The 22,540-nt window shown below is 38.9% G+C and overlaps 1 protein-coding gene across 4 annotated transcripts in view; it reads left to right on the top strand.

Annotated features, from left to right (window-relative positions):
* fndc3a (fibronectin type III domain containing 3A) overlaps window positions 1-22,540 on the top strand; it is an 88,223-nt gene that overhangs the window by 26,707 nt on the left and 38,976 nt on the right. For all 4 annotated transcript variants that reach the window (XM_055166755.1, XM_055166753.1, XM_055166752.1 and 1 more), the window contains exons 4-5: window positions 19,517-19,593; window positions 20,301-20,547. In XM_055166755.1, the coding sequence (XP_055022730.1) occupies window positions 19,517-19,593; window positions 20,301-20,547 (324 nt within the window). The remainder of the gene's footprint in view (window positions 1-19,516; window positions 19,594-20,300; window positions 20,548-22,540) is intronic.

Genomic DNA, 22,540 nt, shown 5'->3' with positions numbered 1-22,540 from the left:
TCTCTTAAATGAATAGTTATGGTGCAAAAATAGCTAATAGCTGCCTTTTAAAAAGTACACACAAAGCTTTATGTGAACACTTAAAGGTGCATTTTGTAACTTTTCTGGTGGAATGTCTGTTATTGCCTTGTCTGGAATACTCTACAAAAAGGTATTAAATCTTTCTTTCTTCAAGGAGAGCAAACCAGACCAAGTTACAGGTTAGATCTGTGGAAAGGGAACCCCGCTCACAGTCACAATGCATGTTTTTCTAGGTATTTTTGAGCTATAAAACCACCTGTAATTTAATACAAATGTCAAGTGGAGCTGTTTAATGTCATGCTGTGGAACATTCCAAGGAGAGCAATGACATATCCATAGAAACAAGCAGGTGACGGACTCTCAACCAAAAAGTTACAGAATGCAATTTTAAGAACAAAAAAATAACTGCACAACACATGACTATAAATCTTTCTTTGTGATTAAAAAAGGGGCTCTGGCAATTTTTTTTTGGTAACCTTTAATTACATCATTTGGACCCTACATATTGGCATATTAGACCCTATCAGCTTTCGGTTTCTCTTGATTCTAAACAATTGGCATCAACCATGAAAAAAGCTTTTAATTATGTCTGTTGTGCCTCCATACATTTACAACAGACAAATTTATGTTAAAGGTCTTACACTATGCAAAATCTACTCTCGTAAGCTTTAAAGCACATCATAATCTTGTTACCTCATCAAAAACACACCCGGAGTTGCGTTTTGTTTCATCTACACATGTTTGAGTAACCCTTTATCATTAGTCTGTCTACATCTCCAAAGCTCAAAATACTCTGTTTCATCTTGTGATGACATGAAGCGGTAGTTTTCAAGGTTAACAGGTACCTTTGACCTTTAGTTCAGCAGAGATTGGCAAGTCCAGGGCTGAAATGATCCAAATGAGGGTATGTAGACTTTAAAAACACAGTGGAGCACTTCCTGTCTTACTACATCACTTCACAAGGTGGAATATGGTGTGCTTAGTTTGAGACAAGAACTCAGCCTAAATGTGCAGGGTTTGTATGTTAAACATGTGCGAATGGAACAAAACACAACTCCAGGTATGTTTTTTGATGAGAAAACAAAAACATAGATCAGAAATAGTGTATTTTGGATGAGAAACGGCGATGTTTTAGGAGAGTAGCGCTCATGTTTGAGAGCATTTGTTTCCTCAGCAGAATGTGTGTGTTGGCTTTGTGACAGCAACAATGAAGTCTGACTGTGACACCAGCCTGAGAACCACCCACAGCTGGAGGAGATGTTCGAGGCTCCGCACTTAAAGATGCTCTATGTAACTTTTTTGGTGGGGGCTTGTATCCATGCTGATGCTATTGCTTTGCCTGGAATGTTCCACAGTATAGCCTGAAAGTTGTCGGTCTTCATGGATAAAAGCAGGTAGCACCACCAAGTCAAGGGTATAAGTCAACTCTGTGGAGATACAGTAAGATTGGATGTTTTTCAAAGTATTTTGGGGGAATAAAAACACCTTGATTAAATGCAAGAGAGTTTAATAGACTAAGTTAATGCCATGGGTCTATAATAATCTCTGTTGCCTTATACTTGATTACGGCTGGGTAAGAAGTTAAGAAGATGACGATACGATTCATATCTCGATACAGTGCACTTTTGATTTGATATGATATAGTTCAAATCGATTCAATACGGTTCAATAAAAAATAAAGACTAAACCATGGCTGTGATACTAAAAGTCTTTATTAAACCACCTCTTGTGCAAAGTTCATATGAAACACAAACATTTTACTCATAAAAACTGTGAAAATGTCAAATGTGCTGCATTAATGAGTTTCCTTTCCCTGAACTGTAGCACTGTAACAAAATATTTTAGTAAAATATACCAAAAAATACTCTTGGCGATATATAGATACAGCAGCCCGTGATATCTTTTCTGTATCATCACATTAAACGGCACGATATATAGGGCTTGGTAGCATTAAGAAGTTGTCGATTCGATACATACCTCAATACATAGGCCACGATACGATGCGTATTTCGATACAGTGCACTTTTGATTCGATATGTATCAAAACTCTTCAATACGGTTCAATAAAAATAAAGGCTAAATCATGGTTCTGATACTAAAAGTCTTTGTTAAACCACTTCTTGTGCAAAGTTCATATGAAACACAAACATTTTAATCATCAAAACAGTGAAAATGTCAAATGTGCTGCATAGATGAGTTTCCTTTCTTTAAAAGAGTGAAAAAACTGTAGCTCTAACAAAATAAGTTGGTAAATTTTAGTAAAATATATCAAAAAAATACTCTTGGTGATATATCGATGCAGCAGCCCACGATATCGATACTGTATCATCACATTCAACTATACAATATATCGATTTTTCAGTACTTTTGCACACCCCTACTTATCAGGAAAGGTTCATTTGTTTCCACTGAATGTGTGTGGGTTTTTAGTATTAATATCTGCTCAAATGAGTTTTGTTTCTAGTTTTAGTTCAGTATTTTTTGATGCTTCTGACAACCCTAAAAGCCATATCAGATGCATTTAAATTTGAAAAAAAGGGAAGAGTCACTATTTTGAATTTCAATTAATCTTTTCTCCCGTATGGCCCAGCCCTTGAGCACAGCCATGCAGCCCTTCTCCGGCCATTCCACATTAGGAGCTGAGAAAAGCTGCTAATAGGTAGCGTGCATGCACAGTGTCTCCATCAGAGGGGAAACAAAGAGGAGAGGTGCCACATAGATCAGTGTGACTGCTACTAACTGGCCTGTCACACGGTGCACTCATCTCTCTGACGTGAATGGAGGGATGAGTCACCGCTCGCAGTGCATCAGGAGGAAGAGTGTGTGTGTGCGTATACATGTGTGTGTGCATGGGCTGGCTCTGTTCTTTACCTGGGAGTGTGCCGTGCTTTATATCCCCCTTTAACCTCACAGTGTACCTTCATAGACAGACTTGCAGCTGGTTTACATGTATTTGACAAGATCTTCCTCGCTGTGGTTTTTCATTCATTTATTTTTAGCAGCTGGATGTGCGTAATTGCCCTAAGTTGGCACATGCCACTCTGTTTAATGGGAGCAGAGTCTCTTAAAAAGCTGTCAAACTACTCTTGTCACGATAACAGAATTTTAACTATTTTCGCATTTTTCGTAGCTGCATCCAAAATCAGTTCTGTTTTTGTACAATGGAACAATTTAGTTTAATTAAGCATACAGTTTGAGGACATAAGCCAAGACGGTAACTTTTTACACTCTTTCTATAATGAGCTTATGCAGTTGGCAACTAGACTGAATTGGCTCATAAAGTTTCAAATGTTGTCTAGCCTGCTGCATGTATCTGCAGTAAATAACAGCTATTGTTTGGGCTTGTGTACCACATTATGCTCCCTGTCTCTTTTGATTTTCAGTGGCCTTTAGGACATTTAACATCTGTCTGCTGTGTAATATGATGAATTAGAGGAGGTGTTTAAGTAGACAGCTCAGGGAATCTTTGCTCCGGTCGGGGGAAAAGTCAAGGCAACAATGTATTGAAATTCAGTTAAATACTTGATTCAATTCAGTGTGTATAATGCATTTGACCCATCCTTCAGTGCTGCAGAGGCAACCTGTCAGAAGCTGCGCCAGACCGGAGCAGGCACCCACTGACTCATCTCCAGATCTTGAGCGAAGTTTGGCCAATGCAACCGGGGCTAGAGGAGTTTGTGTGTTTGTGTGTTTTGGGCTGATGGGAGGGACCAGACTGCCCAGAGAAAAATATAAACTCAGCAGTGTAAAAGAAGGGGTCTGAGGGAGAGTTATTAATATTCATATCTTTATTTACAGACAAGATGGCAAAATAAAAACATCAGGATCAAACAAATTTGTTATGGAAATATCATTGCTCTGCCTGGAATGTTCCACAGTATGATATTAAGCAGCTCTATGTTACATTTATTCAATTACAGGTGGTTTTATAGCTCAAAAATACCAAAACATGCTGACTAGGGGTGTGCAAAAATATCAAAATATTGACATATTGTATCGTTTAATGTGATGGTACAGTATCGATATTGTGGGCTGCTGTATTGATATATCTTCAAGAGTATTTTTTGGTATATTTTACAAAATTATTTTGTTACAGAGCTACAGTTTTGCTGCTTGTTTAGTGGAAGGAAATCGTTTATGCAGCACATTTGAAATTTTTACTGTTTTGAGGATTAAAATGTTTGTGTTTCATATGAACTTTGCATAAGAAGTGGTTTAACAAAGACTTTTGGTATCACAGCCATGATTTAGCCTTTATTTTTTATTGAACCATATTGAATCGATTTGAAATATACTATATCGACTAGAAAGCTCACTGTATCAAGATATGTATTGAAAATTGTTTTCCGGACCCTCTAACAGAAAGGTTATACAATGGACCTTTAAGGTCAGAATGACAAGCCTCACAGCTGCAGTTACTGAAAGAGAGGCAGCGATTTTTCAATAGAAGTCAATTGAAACCAGACCCTGAAGGAACCAATTTGTGTCCTAGATCACTGCCGATTGAGAACACAGGGGCTGGCGGGCTGGCGGTCTAGCTATGTCCATTTATATACACTCTGTACGGTGAAAACCCACGCAGACACAGGAAGATCACGCAACAGGGAGCGCGATAGCCTCTATGTTCCAAAAAGTCTTTGCCCAGGTGTGAGGGAGGTTAACATCTTTTTAGAAAGTTGCATTGAAAGAGCTGTTTTAATTAAGAAAAGCATTGCATTGCACTGACAATGTCCTTGTCTTCCTCCCAGACTACTGCTATGTGAATGCTGAAGGCTGCTTTAGTTTAGACCAGTGGTTCTTGACTTTTCAATTCAAATACACTCTAAGATTTAGGGCTGGGTATTAAGAAGTTGCCGATATGAAACATACCTCGATATATAGGCTACGATACAATACATATCTTGATACAGTGCACTTTCGATTCAATATGATATATTTCAAATCTATTTGATATGGTTCAATAAAAATTATGTCTAAATCATGGCTGCAATACTGAAAGTCTTTGTTAAACCACTTCTTGTGCAAAATTTATATGAAACACACCGATTTGAATTATTAAAACAGTGAATGTGTCAAATGTGTCGCAACAACGAGTTTCCTTCCACTAAACAAGCAACAAAACTGTAGAGCTGGAAAAAAAAAAACTGAGTAAAAATGACCGAAAATACGATATATTTGATTATATTAGCAGCCCACGATATCAATACAGTATCATCACATAAAATGATATGATATTTTTATATTTTTATACACCCCTACTTCTGAGTACCACTCGGATCCAAATCAGGTCTAAACAGGACTATTAAAGGTTAAACCAGGTCTAAAACAACAAAGCTACACACTTGATATACAGTAGTAGTTCCAAACAAGGACTAACTCAATTGAGGACAAAAATATTCAGTAAATTGAATCTAAATCCTACAAATATTTGAATTACAGATGAATCCACGTACTACCAATGGTGCACGACATTTGAGAAACACTGGTTTAAATATTTTGATACTAAAAGTACTTCTTTAAAAGTCTCATCTAATTCTCAGTCTCAGAATGCGATGTTGCGTCTTCAGAACTCAAGGTCAACAGTATGCTTGAATACATGCCTTGAGAATGTGTGTTTGTGCAGCCTGTACACGTGGCCACTGTAAATCTGTCTCTGGTATGTCTCGTATCAGTGACATGCCCTGACAGTTCACATGATAACCCAGACTGATGACGACTCTCACTATTAAGACCACGGGAACTGATTCGATTGGCTTCTCCATCGCTCTTCTTCACATCCTGTTGGACCGTTGGCTGCTTTTGCTTTGAGCCTCCGAGTGATGAAGGATATTATGTACTTAAAAATTGTTAGTGATTTGCTAATTGCTGATTTCGATTCCATTGCGGGTGCTATTAATCTTCCAGCCTCACTAGTTAACCTACAGGCTTGTTTGTGTGTGCTTGCGATTGGCTGTTGCTCTGTTTTTGATGGTTATACAATGTCTGAGTGGTCAAAACTCTGCCACATGTCTTCATTCTCAGCTGCCATTACTGTGACACATATCTCCTCTTCGTCCTAAGGGTGCCTCTGAGGTACAGTCTTGCTTTAGGAGGAGCCTCTAGTGCATCGGCCTTACCTTACATGTAACACATCCAACCCCATAGATCATTTCTCCAGACACTGAGTATATTATCGAGTCGGCTTCTAGCAAATAAAACAAGAGCCCAGTGCTGCAGATGTGCGGTTACACTGTCACCTTTTTCACTATGCCCCAGATTGCAGCCCTGAAGAAAACTTCTGGGACATGATCCTTGCTCACAGCTGCCAAAATGGTGTGTGCTTTGTCACTGTTCGAGAAACTGTGTCAGACGGGTTATTCTAAAATAAATCCTTCATGTTAAAAATTCATCTATAACTCAAAAGTGACAATTTAACTTGTGACAAGATCGCTTTAAACGTTAATGCATATCACTAGTGTTCACAACAGTCCAATGAGGGGTGCAATCCACTCTAAGCATTTGTCTTTCTTGTAGGTTTGTGATTAGGGATGCACCGATCCAGTTTTTTCAATTCCGATATTAACCGATACCAGTGTAGGGACGGAGAACGACACTAAAGCTTCATTCAGACTGCAGGGCTTGATGCTTGATTTGGATTTTTTTTCGTGAAATCAGATTTTTTTTGCGAGGTCGTTCACATTTCCAATTAAATGCGACTTGTATGTGATCTCCAGCGTGAACTTTAAACGCCCCAAAAGTGTCCCGCATGGGCATTGGAGGACACAACCACGTCACACTCTACAAACGTGGTGACGGAAGTCGCCTAAACACTGGGCTTGTCCAGTTCAGTTCTTCGTAAAATGGACATGTTATATGTCCACGGCTGCTTCGTTTGTTTGAGTCTTTAGATTCCTTTTATTTTTGTTGACACTGGAGCCAGCACCGCCTGTAGCCGCTCTCGGACATTTCTTTGTCAATCATTCCAAAAGTTGCCCGGTTCTGATCAGACCCTTCCAATTTGTCCTGAATACAGCCATCTCCCTAAATATTAAATAATTCACTAACCTCACTTTTCCTCCATTGACTAGACTCCGAGCCTGACGTGTAGGTGGGATGAATGCGACCTGACCGTTCAGACTGAAGTCGCATGTCAAAAGATCGGATATGTATCGCTTTTAGGAGCACATATCCAAGTGGTCTGGGTCGCATTTGAAAAAATCAGATCTGTGTCGTTTAAAGATCAGATACAGGTCACATAGGGGCGAAAAAATCAGATTTGGGGCACTTCAGGCTGCAGTCTGAATGTAGCATTACTTCCTCGAAACATGGTTGACACACGAGCTCCAATAGTCTTCTGTAAGTGTTATTTATCTTTCAAATCTCTAGTGATCAGTTTCGCATGAATAAAAGTTCAAACATTATGAGACTTTCCAGGCCAAAATCAGCCTGTGAATAGTCTTATTACATCGAAATAAAAACCCAAAAAAGATATCGACTGAACTGATGTCATGGAACCGATACCGGATCCAGCAAATTTTTCAGTATTGGTTTCGGTATACTAGTTTTTTTGTGATCAATAACACATAACTCGATGCACACAGCAAGCAGTAAACTAGTTACTGTTTTACATTATTATTATTAAAGTTACTGTTTTCTTAGAGTTTGTAGACTGTGACACATTTAATCCTGTTCAAATTCACATTTATATTTCATAACATTTAGAAATTACTTGCATTACTAGATCTGGCGTTTTCATTTAGAGCCGTTTACCTCCAAGAGAAGACCTTTGTTGCCATGGAAATGATAACTTAAACCATTAAAAAGAGGAGAGTAGGTCATAAATCATGTTTAATCATATTGTACATAGAAGGGCTAAACACCCCGTATCCTGTGATGTTATTAACTATTGACACGACACATATTACAGCACCTGATGACATCCATTACGGTTCTGTCGCGTCGTCCCAACACATGACTCACGTAATTGGAGCCCACCTCAGCCACATGTGCACAGGATTTTAGACTGCCCCCCCTCATCTCAAGGACATGTATACTTTCCACCAGTATGAGCTCCGGGATGGACACGTTCTCACCAGCAGCTCCTTCAGCAGTGTGACTGGGCTAGTGAGTCACTCCCTCTACTGCGTTAGCAACTTGGAGCACATGCACGAGGGAAGCACTCAGTCTTTCACTTGTTGACGCACTTTTGCTGGATACTTTAATTAGAATTATTTACAGTATGATCTAGTCATTTGAGCTGATTCTTAGAGATGGAATTTGTGACTAAGGCTGGGTATCATTCAGAAGTTGCCGATACGATACATATCTCGATACAGTGAGCTTTCAGTTCAATACGATATATTTCAAATCGATTCAACATGGTTCAATTAAAAATAATGAGTAAATCATGGCTGTTATACTAAAAGTCTTTGTTAAATCACTTCTTGTGCAAAGTGAATACAAAACACATTTTAATCATCAAAACAGTGAATATATTAAATGTCGCATAAACAAGTTTCCTTCCACTAAACAAGCAACAAAACTGTAGCTCTGTAACAAAATGATTTAGTAAAATATACCAAAAAATACTCTTGATGATATATCGATACAACAGCTCACGATATCGATACTGTATCATCACATTAAACTATAAGATATATCGATATTTCAATATTTTTGCACACCCCTATTTGTGATTTTGCTGAAAGCTAGTTTTAAGATTATGTGAAATTCGAAGCATAATCATTTATATTTACAGTTCTGTGATGAGTGAATTCGCATTATGGTTGAACGATTTAGGAAAAATATGTAATGGAAATTTTTTGGCAAGCATTGTTAATAATAGGAATCTGTTCAAGTACACAAAAAGACTGAAATATGAACTTACAAACTAGGGATGTAACAATAACCAAAATATCATTGTATCGTATCGTCAAAGGTCCCACAATAATATCGTGGACCATCACAATATACGGGATCACTTTTAAATTAACAGTTATGGTGCAGCAATAGCTAAAAAAACAGAGGGAACTACATAGACCATGGTCCTTTGCTCCGTTTCCTTTTAAGTCTAGTTCTTTGGATTAAAGGTGCGTCGTTTAACTTTACTGGTGAAGGGTCTGTCAATTTTTTTTTATTCAAGGAGATGTTATTGCTTTGTCTGGAATGTTTCACAGTATGGCATTGAACCGGTCTACCTTACATTTTTTTCAAATATAGGTTGTTTTATAGCTCAAAAATACCATTAACAACATTCTGACTGTGAGCGGGGTCGCCTCTCCACAGATCTGACGTGTGACTTGGTCTAGTTTGGTCGCAATGATAGAAAGATTTAATACCACCAGAAAAGTTACACAGTGCACCTTTTAGTCTTGTCAAGGCAAGGAAAATTTACAGCCTAATTCACATTCAGAACATGCTTGCACAGATCTAAACTACAAGGTTAGCTGTTTTTATGCTCATTGATCCTATTTTGTTTGTGAAGAGGTACATTTCTGGTGATTGTAATGCTAGGACACATCAGCAGCTCTAATTGTAGTATTTAATTCAGGTTACAAATGCCAAAAAATGTTTTCTCAAAAGTCTTGACTTCTTCAGAAAATTACTTTAACCACATTTCAGTTGTCATTTTTTGCAATCTCGATCATCACTGTTCTTCCTTAATCAAATTTAAAATGGCAATTTAGTTCAATTACCACTCTATGCAATAACAAAAATGTTGTAATCAAAAATACAACTTCCTTCTGTGCGGGAAAAGTGTGCTCATTAAACCAGTAAAAACCTGGATGCAAGCCACTTTTCTAATCTACATAGGCTTTTAAACTTAAAGGTCCTATATTAAACAAAGCTTTAAGATTTGTTATAATGTAGTGTTGTTGTTAAAAACAGACCTGGAGTTGTTTTTGTTTCATTCACACATGTTTGAGTAATCCTTTATTATTAGTCTGTCTTTATCTCCAAAGCTCAAAATGCGCTTTTCCACCTTGTTAGCAGCTACGTTTTAACTTTGGTTCAGTCGAGATTTGCTATTTCACAGCTGAAATCATCCAAATGAGCCCAGCGAAAGTGTATAGAGTTTAAAAACCACAGTGGAGCACTTCCTGTATTACCACATGACATCACAAGGTGGAAAAGAGTGTTGGCATTTCAATCTAACTTGTGATTAGCTCTGTTAAACGTCATATTAACCGATACCAGTGTAGAGACGGAAAATGGTAGGGATGTAACAATAACCGAAATATCGCGATATCATATTGTCAAAAGTCTCACAATAATATCGTGGGCTGTCACAATATATCGAATCATACGTTTCTTTGCTTAAATACAGGGTTTTATAGTTGCAACAGCTTATAAACATAGGGAACTACATATCCCATGATTCATTTCATGAAGAAATATGTTTTTTACTTGAATTTTTGGGATTATGACAGAAAGAATTCACACCAAAATCTTGTCCAAAATATCGCAATAAATATTGTACCATGAGATGCATATCGTAATATCGTACCAAGAGATTTGGATATCGTTACATCCCTAGAAAATAACACTTATTTCCTCAAAACACAGCTAACTTATTACACATGAGATCCAGTAGTCTTTTGTAAGTGTTATTTATCTTTCAAATCACTAGTGAATAGTTTTGCTTGAATAAAAGTTCAAACATTATGAGGCTTTCCAGGCCAAAATCAGCCTGTGAATAGTCTTATTACATCGAAATAAAGGCCCAAAAAGGATATCAACTGAATCAATATCATGGAATAGCTATCTGATTCAGCAAATTTTTCAGTATTGGTGCTGTAATGCCAGTATCTGTATCGGTTCATCCCTATTTGTGATCGATAACACGTAAATAGATGCAGACAGCAAGCAGTAGACTAGTTCCTACAGAGTGTTTTCCGTTTGAGAGAAGAACTCACCCTAAATATGCAGGATTTGTGTGTTCATTGGTGTGTTAAATGTGTGAAACAACATTATAACATAGAAAGTATAGTAATATAGGACCCTTTTAAATGTCCCAAAACATTTCTAGTATAATCTATTGGGGCTACTTTCTCTACAGATTGTCTAAAAACAGGGTAGCTGCGAGGTCTTAAAAGTCTTAAAAAGGTATTAAATTTCATGTTCCTAAATTAAGGCCTTAAAAAGTAAATTATGTTGTCCAAAATTTTATTTTTTTCACAAACTCTTAAATTTCATTAGCCTATTTTTTTGTAAACCGGGCTCCAGTGCAATGTTAAACAGAGGGAGGAAAAAACAACAACGTGACATCACATAACGTGAATGAATGTCTAATTTGGAGTTTGAGCAAACAATACTTTGGTTTCTGGCGTCGGCAGCAATGAGTAAACAATCAGAGTGGAGGAAGACGTTGGATGGATCATGAGGAAGTGTCTGTTTAATCCACAGTGGTTCTTAGATTCTAGATAAAGTAGTGGTAGTTGTTTGGTCATTATTAGAATTGGATCTGGTGTTTTTCGCCCGCATAATGGGAGCGATGTTGCTCTTGTTTTTCATTTAAGTGGTCTAAAAAAGTCTTTAAAAAAATTCTTAAATTTGGGGTAGTCAAACCTGGGGATACCCTGAAAAATGATCCTGATTTCAATTAATTCTTGTCATAATCCAGCAGCCATATCTTCAGGCCAACATATCTGAACTACCTTAAGACTTTGACACCTCTAGTCCCCAATCCCCCTATGGTACGAAGTGAATGTGTGCCATTTCCACTTTTGCATACTGTAATTATGGCCATTAGTTGACAGGCACGCTGCCAGTCAGGCCTTATGGAAGAGAAGGGTTTGCCCGGTGAGTGAGTGTCCAATCAGGGCCAGGCAAAGGTGTCAGGTTTCACTCACCAACACACCTCTGAGCGCCATGGTAACGAGATAGTAGTAATGTGGCTCCTGTGGTTTTGTATAAATCTCAACTACTGCTGTGATGCATTTTGTCATTAGATATTGGCTTATGCACAGTATTCTTCACACAGTTCAAATCAGTCCACGTAAAATTTGACAGCGTAAAAAAAGACAGGTCATATTCTACATAAGGTTGAAATATTAGAAGGTTCCAGTAGAGTTGGGGGTGGGGAGTAGGATATTGTGAACAACATTAGATTTTCCATTAAAGGGCTCATGTTATGCTATTTTCTGGTCTGTAATAATGTTGTTTCCTCATCAAAAACATACCTGGAGTTGTGTTTCGTTTCATTCACACGTTTAACCCACAAATCGTGTGTATTTAGGCTGAGTTCTTCTCTCAAATAGACCTTGTGATGTCATGTGTCAACAGAAGAAGTGCTCCACTGTGTTTTTAAAATCCACAAGCCTTCACTAGAATCATTTGGATATTTCAGATGAGGAAGTTTTTTTTTTCAATCTATTGTTATCACTGCATTTGGGTGCCCTATTGAGAGACTATTGCATTCATTTAAAATTCTCTATATCATCTAGGGACTCCCTGAAATCATTTGCAAACTCCATGGCTGTCACTGTGTCGGAGGTAGCCAAGTTGCACATCTGTTTTTTCTGCCCAGTGACAACTAGGGGTACGAGTGTACCCTTCAAACACCCCAAAATGTTATATGTAACCATTAGAGTAGAGCTGAACGATCTATGATTTTGGAACGAAAATCGCGATCTCAGACAACACCATTTTTTGCAGTGCTCCTAACAGACCCAGGTTATGTTTTGTAAACTATTTCACACATGTATGAATCATCGTCATCCCTCTGTCACAGAAAGAACACTAATATTCCACTGAGTCATGTCCTTTAGTCCTCAACAGCAGAAGGAGCGAGCTGTTTATGCAAATTAGTCATGTGGTTTTAATCAAAGACCTGGTTTATACTTGGTTTATACTTGGTTTATACTTGATTTAGTCCTGATTTAGTCCTGATTTAGTCCTGATATTTAGTCCTGATATTTAGACCTGATATTTAGTCCTGATTTAGTCCTGATTTAGTCCTGATTTAGTCCTGATTCAGTCCTGATTCAGTCCTGATTCAGTCCTGGTTTAGTCCTGGTTTAGTCCTGGTTTAGTCCTGGTTTAGTCCTGATTCAGTCCTGGTTCAGTCCTGGTTCAGTCCATATGCGGCGCAAAAGTTCGACATCTCGATCGATGTTTCTTCTGCTCAAAAAATAAGCCTGTGAAGTGATGATGGATTTTTGGCAGAAACAGTCACGCCGAGCACCCACAGGTACTTGACCCGGTGCAGGACTCTGGTATCATGTAAGTTTCTGTGATGTTTGCAAATGTTTATGGGCACTGAAACTTGATTTGAAAAAAATCGTGGATGAAATCGAGATCGCAATATCTGCCAGAAAAATCGCAATTCATTTTTTTCTTAAAATCGTTCAGCCCTACATCCGTGGGTCTTTGAACGACATTAATTAAGGTCAAAATGTTAGTTAGTTCAGCTTTAAGGTACTGGCAGCCTAGGTTCAGCTGTGATGTAATGACCTTTCAGCCTACATACAGTTTCCTTTAATCCAAATCATACGCCTGTTTGAATCATATTGAAATAAGTCATGGTATCATTTTTACACTGTCCATTAATGAAAAAGAACACAAGCTCTTATCTTCAGTCCACCTTTTACAACTCAAAATTATTCATACAAGCAGCGGAGTCCAGAATTTCAATACAGAAAATCAGATTATGCTTCTCTTAAGATTGCAGCTTTCAGTTTTCATTTTGGTGTATTTTTCTCCATTTCTGAATGTAAAACAACATGACAAAGTTTCATCACACTGGGGAGAAGCGTCCCAACTCCAAAAAGTGAATTAAATGTGCACTATGTAACTTTTTGGTTGGGGATCCATCACATTTCTTGGCCCACAGTCTGAACTCTTACTTTTATAGACAGAGTACTGGCTGTGGAACGCTCTATTATAAAAACCCAAGCATATCATTGACAGTAATAAATTAATCTCAAACTCAATTAAAATTCAATTAATAACCCAGCCCCAGGTTCCAGGTATATTGACTTGTTGCACTTTTGCTTGGTTGTGTTTCTTACCCAGTGTCAGTTCTTCACGTGGGCCTGCTGCGCCGACCGTCCCCTTGTCTATTTGTGGAATGGAGACGATTTATTAGCTCTAATTAATAATCAGGGCTGCCTCGTTTTCACAGGCTTCCGGGTGATCATGGAGCTTCTGAGAGCGCGTTTAAAGATTGCAAGCAATAACCACCACCAGTTCACTGCTCTGCTGCTCTGTAGAGTCAATAGGGTTCAAATATATGGGGGAAAACTATGTTAAAGTGTCTTAAGAGCATCATATTTACGATTGTCGCAAAAATATTCACACTCGTTTTCCCCATTTGGACATTTTTTACATTAAAATTTTTAATTCCTGGTTGGAAATCATGGCGTCACAAAAGGGAATTCATATTGGTTATCTAAAAGAACTCTTAATCTTAACAGAAATTATTACCTGAGACATACACATAGAAGAAAACACTTTTATTTTGTTGAATTAATGTTAGAAGTATCAGAATAAATGTTCTTGTGTGTAAATTGTCTCGAACGTTTGGATAGATTTCGCTCTAATGTGATGAACTCTACATTTCTTCACAAATTGCTCCTTAATTTGTGTAAAAGTATAATTTACATTTGTTATAATCCCACCAAATTAAGTAAAAATTGGCAAATCATCATAATCTGTCAACTCACCTTAACACTCAAAAACTTAAACATACATATGTACATTAAGTCTCCCCAAACTGATGTTAAAGTGCTTAAAGTGCAAGAGAATATATTGTGGAGGGCCAGGCCAAAATGCTTAACTAAATTCTGCATAAAATTAATTGCATTTCTTTATAAAAAAGCAGTAAATAGCATTGTTTTGACAAGCTGGTAAGACTGCTAAGAGTTTATGTTATGACTAAGCAATGAAAAAGTGAGGTTGCCTTCCATAAAATGTCATTAAAAAAAACAAAAAACACCTAAAATAAAAGCAATGCAACTTTAGTCAATGCCTGAGATAAAATTATCAAATATTTTTATTTTGTAATTCCAAATTATCTTAAACAGGCCATTCAGAGTCAACTAAAGGGCTGTCCGTATGTGGTCCTGGAGCTGTACAGTTCCCAGGTCTGGTCTAATGATTCTGTTACCAGAGGAGGGCACTGAAAGGAGCTGCGCCTGATTTACATGGTCTTAAGTTATTCCTCAGGTATTATACATTCCAAACATCCAAATTATTCAGATTATTATAATTTAAGAACCAGATGCTGTATTGGACCGTTGTGGTGAATTTCGATTTCCCGGTCAATCTACGTTCCTACCCTCACCTATGGTCATTGGGTAATGACGAGAAAAGGACGAAATCGCGGATACAAGCGGTCGAAATGAGTTTCCTCTGCAGAGGGGCTGGGCGCTCCCTTAGAGATAGGGTGAGGAGCTCAGTCACACGGGAGTAGAGCCGCTTCTCCTCCACGTCAAGAGGAGCCAGCTGAGGTGGCTCAGGCATCTCTTCCGGATTCCTCCTGGGGCGTCTCCCTCGGGAGGGGTTCCGGGCACATCCGATTGTGGAGGAGGCCCCGTGGAAGACAGGACATGTTGAAGGGACTATGTCTCTGGGCTGCCCTGGGAACTCCTGGCCTGGGAGCTGGAAGCAGTGTCCAGGGTGAAGGAAGTCTGAGAGTCCCTGCTTAGATTGCTGCCCCCACAACCTGGCCCCGGATAAGTGGAAGAAAATTAATGAATGGATAACTTAAGCACTGTGCTCAAGTCTTTGAGACAAGTGCAGAGTTTTGCCGTGACGGTAAAACTTGCAACAACTAGCATGCTAACTCACACTTCCTGATAATTGGACAGTAAACACTTCATAATTGGATGCAGTGGACTTACTTTGACCCCAAGGGCAGCTGTACAGGGGCAAGACAAATGTTGCTCAAATGGGGAAAAAAGTCGGGTACAGTGCCTCGTAAGCTGCTCTGAGGCGGGATGGATGTGTAACAAGGTCCGTATCTCAGGGCAGTAATATCACTGTATCAGCTTCAAAGAACAACTTTTAGTGCGTTACTGGGGAGGGAAACTTGCAATGTTGTAGAAATTTGGGTCGTTTTTCTACTTCTACTTCTACTTTTTCTTCTTCCTCTCAGCTCAACAGACAATAACACTCAGAATTTTCTGTATATTCTAGTGACAGCCTAAAGGTTTAAATCTGCAATGTGAGCTCATAATAAATCTACGCCTGGAGCACACTAGTAAAGCTTTGAATGCTGGCAAAGAAATGAAACTGCCTGACTTTATTTTGAAAGTGTGTGTGTTTTGTGCCTTTTATAATATTTTTACAAACTCTCCACATGTGTGTTCAGTATCCTTGACTCTTTGGCCCAGGCTGATCACTGGTCCTCCCTCTCCGCTTCAGCCTGTAGCCCCCCGCGTCCCTGCCCGCTGTGATAGTTGATCCTGTCAGCCTGCCCCCGGAGCCTGGGAGGTGAAGATTGCTTGTGTGATGTTGAGCGGAGATGAAGGTGTTACCAAAGCTCGGCTGGCTCCCCTGTTTACACTGCCTGAACGGGCGCTTGTTTGCTGCTATTCTGAGCCCAGTGGCAGCCCGGTGCTTTTTGAGGAGGAGGAGGAGGACTGATGTTGTTTTTACCCATGGTCCTTTTTCCTGTGGAAGGCTGGCACTCCACGGCCACGTCAGCACAACCACTGCTCCGGTGGACTCAGGGGGGGAGGGAGGACGTGGCCTTTTCTATCTGATCTCTGTCAGCACTCGTGCGTCAGTCTGATGTAAAAGAGTAGGTGTTCCCCCTCCCCATTCTTGTCTCTCTCTCCCTCCAACGGGAGCAGGTACCTCGCGCACGCTTCCTTCCTCCCCGTTCCATCCGAAGCCTTTTATTTCTAATTGGACTCCAAATTGGATATGTAATGTGATTCATCAGATGGGCTATTACTCAGCCAGCAGCGCAGTGACTGGAGTTGCCTAAATGAGTGCGCACACAGGTGTTAGCCCAGCTCCATGCAGCATAAACATCAGTTATTAAGAGAGAGACAAAAAGCAGTTCCCCGCACGCTCCCTGGACTCCCACTCAAATGATACTGTAATCTGAAATCAATAAGGATTGAACCAGTGTGACCAGTGTGTGGAGTCAGCCTGAGCTTTCCCAGCCTTCTCTGTTATACCTCCTAACAGCTTGTGTTCTCGGGTCGGGAAATGACTCACTATCAGCCACTCAGAAAGACTCGAAAGATCTTTGCCCTTTAGTGGTAAATAAAACCAGAGGATGAATTTACCGCTTTTTTCTGCTCACTACTTCTGATTTGCTTTATTGTATTTGAAAGAAAACAGCCTCAATACTGAAAGATTGTAGTAGTCTTGGCACGATATTAACATTTCAGACTCTATTTCGATACTAATAATTTACTCAGTAACACAGTAAACATAAAAACATTCTTCTTTTTTAGTAATAGAATGTAATTTTCAATACAAAAATCTGCTTTATCTTTGCTTGAACTTCTGAAAAAGGTTGTAATAAAGTAAAATAAACAAAATCATACTAAAACTGTTCAGGAAAGCTCAAATGTTGTCTTGTTGATGTGATTTTTTTTTTTTTTTGGATCGCTATCTGCTCAAATTAGTATCTACTTTCAATATTAGTTTTAGTATCGATTAGTGTGAGATTTTTGATACTTTTGACAGCCCTTAAAATCGGTTGCATAATGTAAAGAATTATGTGTAAAAATTAGGAATAATAAATCTTATCGTAATTCTTTCATGCTGGTCATAATATTGTTACTAATGAGCCTCCTTTACAAGTGTTTTTATGAGCTAAATATTGTGTCATATAAACAGAAATAGCAGTGCTGTGAGTTGACACCTTGAACATGTGTAGTGCAGATTTGGTCTTGGTTTCACAGGCGTCGCTCCCAGTGCAGGGGCTTTTTATAGCCCCAGCCGCCCATGTATCAACACGCTGCTGTGCTGTCTGCCTCGTCAACACCTGAGGGGGCGGGGCTTGTGCACAATCCGTCATTAGCTCCGCCCCTGTGTGCACGGCTCCTCTGGCTGCTGACGTCAGCCCTGAGACCGTGACTGAGAGACCCTGTGGACACTGGTGGTCATGAGCTCTTGTGCTGGCAGAGAGGCTGCAGAGTTGGTCTGAGTTTTGTAACAAGAGAAATGTGTGAATGTGAAAAGTTGGTGCAGCCCCTCGTTCTCTCCATCCCCCCTCTCTCCTTCTCTCTTCACCCCCCCCTCTCTTTCCCTCCCTTCCTCTCTCTCCCCCTCTCTCTCCACCGCTCTCTTCTTCTCTCTCTCTTGTGCTCCTCTCTCTCTTTCTCAGCTTTTTGCTGAGCTGTCACTACTCCCCACTAAGCCGCTACTCTGGCCCCACAATACAACCACAGCAAACTTTGTTCCTCAGCACTTTTATTAAGTGTGGTGTATGCATTAATACTGCTTTTTGGGTGGATGAAAAGAGCTTTTTCAAACTATGAAGGTATAACTATATGATTTTGATGCAGGAAAAGAGTCCATACTGTTCGCAGTGGGGCTGTAGGCCGTTAGTCCTTTAGTCGATTAATTGGTAGATGGTGTTTTAGTCGACCAGTTTTTGTATTGGTCATTTTATTTAAAGGTTTATAAGGGACAACAGCAGAAAGGAGAATTGAAGTCAGTTAACTGAGGAGTTTGTATTTTTGGTGTAAAATATGTTAAAAGGCGAATTAAACTCATGATTCACAAGTGAATCTTTGTTTGTATATGTATTTAAATATATTTCCTTTCTAGTTTCTGCATGAACTCTCATGCAGGTGGAGTCTTGTGAGTGTAGTTTGGGTCCGATACATGGAGCTTTTGCGACACCCCCTTTTTAGTTGGTTTAGTTTTTAATTGACTAATCGATCAGCAGAACAGGTCTTTAGTTGACCAAGAGTTTCTTCAGTTGACTACAGCTCTAGTACACAGTATACAGGTGTTCATTTTACTGTGTTTGTTGAGGCTTGATGTTTTGCCTGTATCAGCTCTTACAGATTGCATATATATCTCTGTGCTGTTTCAATACAGGATTTCATACTCATCCCAAGTTAAAACCAAATATTGCTCGTCTCTTGGGCAAGAGAAACACTTGTGAACTGCAGCTCAGCTGGCTTTATAGTGCGGCTCTGAGAGCTGAGAGTAAAGTTTTATTGACTGTCTGCAGTTACATAAGCAGCTTTTATTATGAGCACAGATAGTGTGACTGGCAGCAAATGTCCAATACACTTTTATGGGGCTGTTTGTGTGCATATGATTTTATTATGGTGTGGTGCATGCAAGACCTCACAGTACTTTGAGACCATTCCGGCCCATGTGAAATCCACTATAGGGTTCTTAACTAGTCTATTTACATTTGTTATTTTTTCATAACATCCAACAGAATTTCTGTGGCAGCCCTGAGTTAATAAAGGGGTTGGCTGAACACAAAATGTCAATAATATATTGAATGAATGCATTCTGAAATAATTTAAAGCTGCATTTGTTTGCTCTAACTATCTAAATTAAATGTCTTTGTGTTTGTGGTCCGCAGGTCCTGCTCAGGTTCCCATGATGTCTCCAAATGGTTCAGTGCCTCCAATCTATGTGCCTCCTGGATATGTTTCACAAGTAAGCCTCACTGTGAATGCTCTTTGTGTCAGACTTACCAATGCACTTTGTTCCAGGAGCCAAAATAAGGAGTGGATTCAAAAAAGGAAATGCTAAAACAAAACAAAACACAAAAATCTATTGCTATTTATTGATTTTTAGAGGGTTTCTTTTTTCAGACCTATGTTTGCTTTAATGGGCCCATATTCACTATTTACACGATTTATGTTAGAATGTTGTTTCCTCCCCTAAAACATAAATAAGCACATGTTTAACAAAGCCTGCATATTTAAGCAGAGTTCTTCTCTCAGACGGAAAACACCTTGTGATGTCATGTGGTAATACAGGAAGTGCGTCATTGTTTGTTTGTTTTTTAACTGCATACACCGTCACTGGGATCATTGGGATTATTTATTTCTGCCTGATCTCTACTGAACAAATGTTAAAAGGACAGTTACTAACCTGAAAACAACCACTTCATGACATCACAAGGTGGAACAGAGCACTTTGAGTTTTGGGGATATAGACAGACTAATAATAAAGGGTCACTCAAGACATATGTGAAATAAAGAAAACACAACTCTGGGTATGTTTTTGCTGAAGTGAAAACATTCTAACATGACGTAAATTTCACAAGAGACAGTTTTGCGTAATATCGGACTTCTGAAAACTCATATTAATCCAACACATTTTCTTAATCCGCTTCCTTGTTCCTTGTTTTCCTACAGATCATAGAAGAAAACGGGGTGCGGCGGGTCCTGGTCTTACCTCAGCAGCCAGAGTTCCACCCCGGGGCCCCGTCCCCCCTGCACCATGCCCCACCCCCTCCCCACGCCCACCTGCCTGCCTTCATCCCCCACCACGCCATGATGCCCCCCCCTCCACACATGTACACGGGCATGGCCGGTGGGGTGGGGGACATGAGCTCCCAGTACATCTCCCAGTACAATCCAGCTCACATCTACTCAGAGCAGGGTAAGTTCTGCGCAAGTTTGGGAAATATAGCTCCTAAAATCCAAGCATAGTATTAATTATCCAATCCACTTTATGTCTATAGCACACTTCACAAGCTGTTTCCAAAGTGCTGCACAAATACACAATAATAACAACAATAATAATATAAAATGATAAAATAAACGCTCAGATTTAATCATACTAGTCTTAAAGTAAAAAAAAAACAACAGTAAAATAAAATACGAGCAAAATCATAGAATAGCAATAAATAAATAAAACCAATAAAATACATAAAAAAATAAATAAAAGACACAAACGATGTAACAATAACCGAAATATTGTGATTTCTCATTGTCAAAGGTCTCATCACAATATATCAAATTACAAGTCTCTTAAATTAATAGTTATGGTGCAGCAATAGCGCCCTAAACTGACAGACTATATGGAGTTTTAAATCTTTTAAATCTTAGTTCTTCTTTGGATTAAGTCTTAAGGTATTTTAAGAGGAAAAAGTAGAATATTCACAGTTTTGTTAGCCTCCACAAGATATCGTGAAAATATCGTAGAGAGTTTTGGATATCGTTTCATCCCTACCATTAATATTAAGAGAATTAAGCAAAATGACACTGCATATTTTCATGTTTTTGAGGTAGTACCTATGGTAAATATTTTTTGCAGTTTGCAGGAAAAAAGAGGTGAAAAGAAAAGTAGCTACAAAAATGCAGGAAGCAGAGATAAGTTATACAACAGAATGGTTTACTTGGAATACAATAAAACAGAATACCTCTATGTCATCAACACGGAGAAGTCCAAACTGGAAAGACAATTTATGCTCAAGGAAGTCATTTTCTGTCAGTTTAAACACTCATTTAACACAATGAAGGTGCTGTCGTTTGTTTTAATTAGTGTATTGTGCAGTTTAGGCATTTTTTTATGGATGCAGGTGACAGAGAATTACCTCTATGAATGTCCTTTCACATGTCAAACCAGGAAGTAAAATAAAAAACAAACTCACCAAATTATAAAAATACAAAAAATTCGGCAAGAGTTTTTGTAAAATTATATATAATCATGTTAATTATGTTTTAGTGAAATGATTAGTCTAACCTGTCATGCACTTTACATAGTACGGCAAAAATCCTACACGGCAAACCTTGTGTGTGTGATTAAAATGCATATATTGAAACTAATCTATTTGAAATGAGACTTATTGAGCTGTCCAAGTAATTTCTCTTGTAAATCAATACAGGGTAAGTCCCATTCTAATCAGTACAACGGTAACACAGCGCAAGAGTATTTATTAACAACATAGCAACTGGAATTGTTTTCTTTATTGCATGGGAATTCCCAAGCACTAAGTCATTAACACCTTACTTACATGTGCGATATTAGTCCACTAATCCTGTACTTTATAATATATATGCTACATTTGTACAGATCTAAACAAGTAAGAACTGAATGAATACTTGTATATCTATGTATGACTTATAACACAGTAGTACAATAATAATGCAGTAATTGGGTAGTTGTCAGAAGAGTACGTATGAGACTCATTGCTTTCACTGTATTTTCCGGACTATTGAGTGCACCTGAATATAAGCCGCATCAACAAAATGTATACAAAATGTTAAAATTGTACATATATAGGCCACGCCAGAATATAAGCCGCAAGTGTCCATGTCTTCAAGAACGTTTTTAGGTTCGGGTCGTCTGCTTTTATAGCCTCTGAAAGCTTTTGTCGTCTTCTTGTGTTGACTCAGTTCGTCATGCTGCGTCGCCACCGTCTCACCAATGGCTCACTGATGCCGAGCTCACGTGCAACAGCTCTATTTCCTTTTTCCATAGCCACATCAATCACCGTTAACTTAAAAGCTGCATCATCTGCTTTTTATGTATTTTCCATGAGGATGGTGTGTGTATGAAGCGCAAAATAACTGTTCAAAACACAATCAAACAAGCCTCTTCCTCGGCGCATCACCCCCATCTCTCCCCGCGCTCTGCTGCACATGTCTCC

The sequence above is a fragment of the Boleophthalmus pectinirostris genome, unplaced genomic scaffold, assembly GCF_026225935.1.
Source record: "Boleophthalmus pectinirostris isolate CB_2022bp ecotype Guang Dong unplaced genomic scaffold, ASM2622593v1 HiC_scaffold_9, whole genome shotgun sequence".
Classification (NCBI taxonomy): Eukaryota; Metazoa; Chordata; class Actinopteri; order Gobiiformes; family Gobiidae; genus Boleophthalmus; species Boleophthalmus pectinirostris.
The sequence above is the reverse complement of the archived record's forward strand: the minus strand, read 5'-3'. Positions and strand labels throughout refer to the sequence as shown.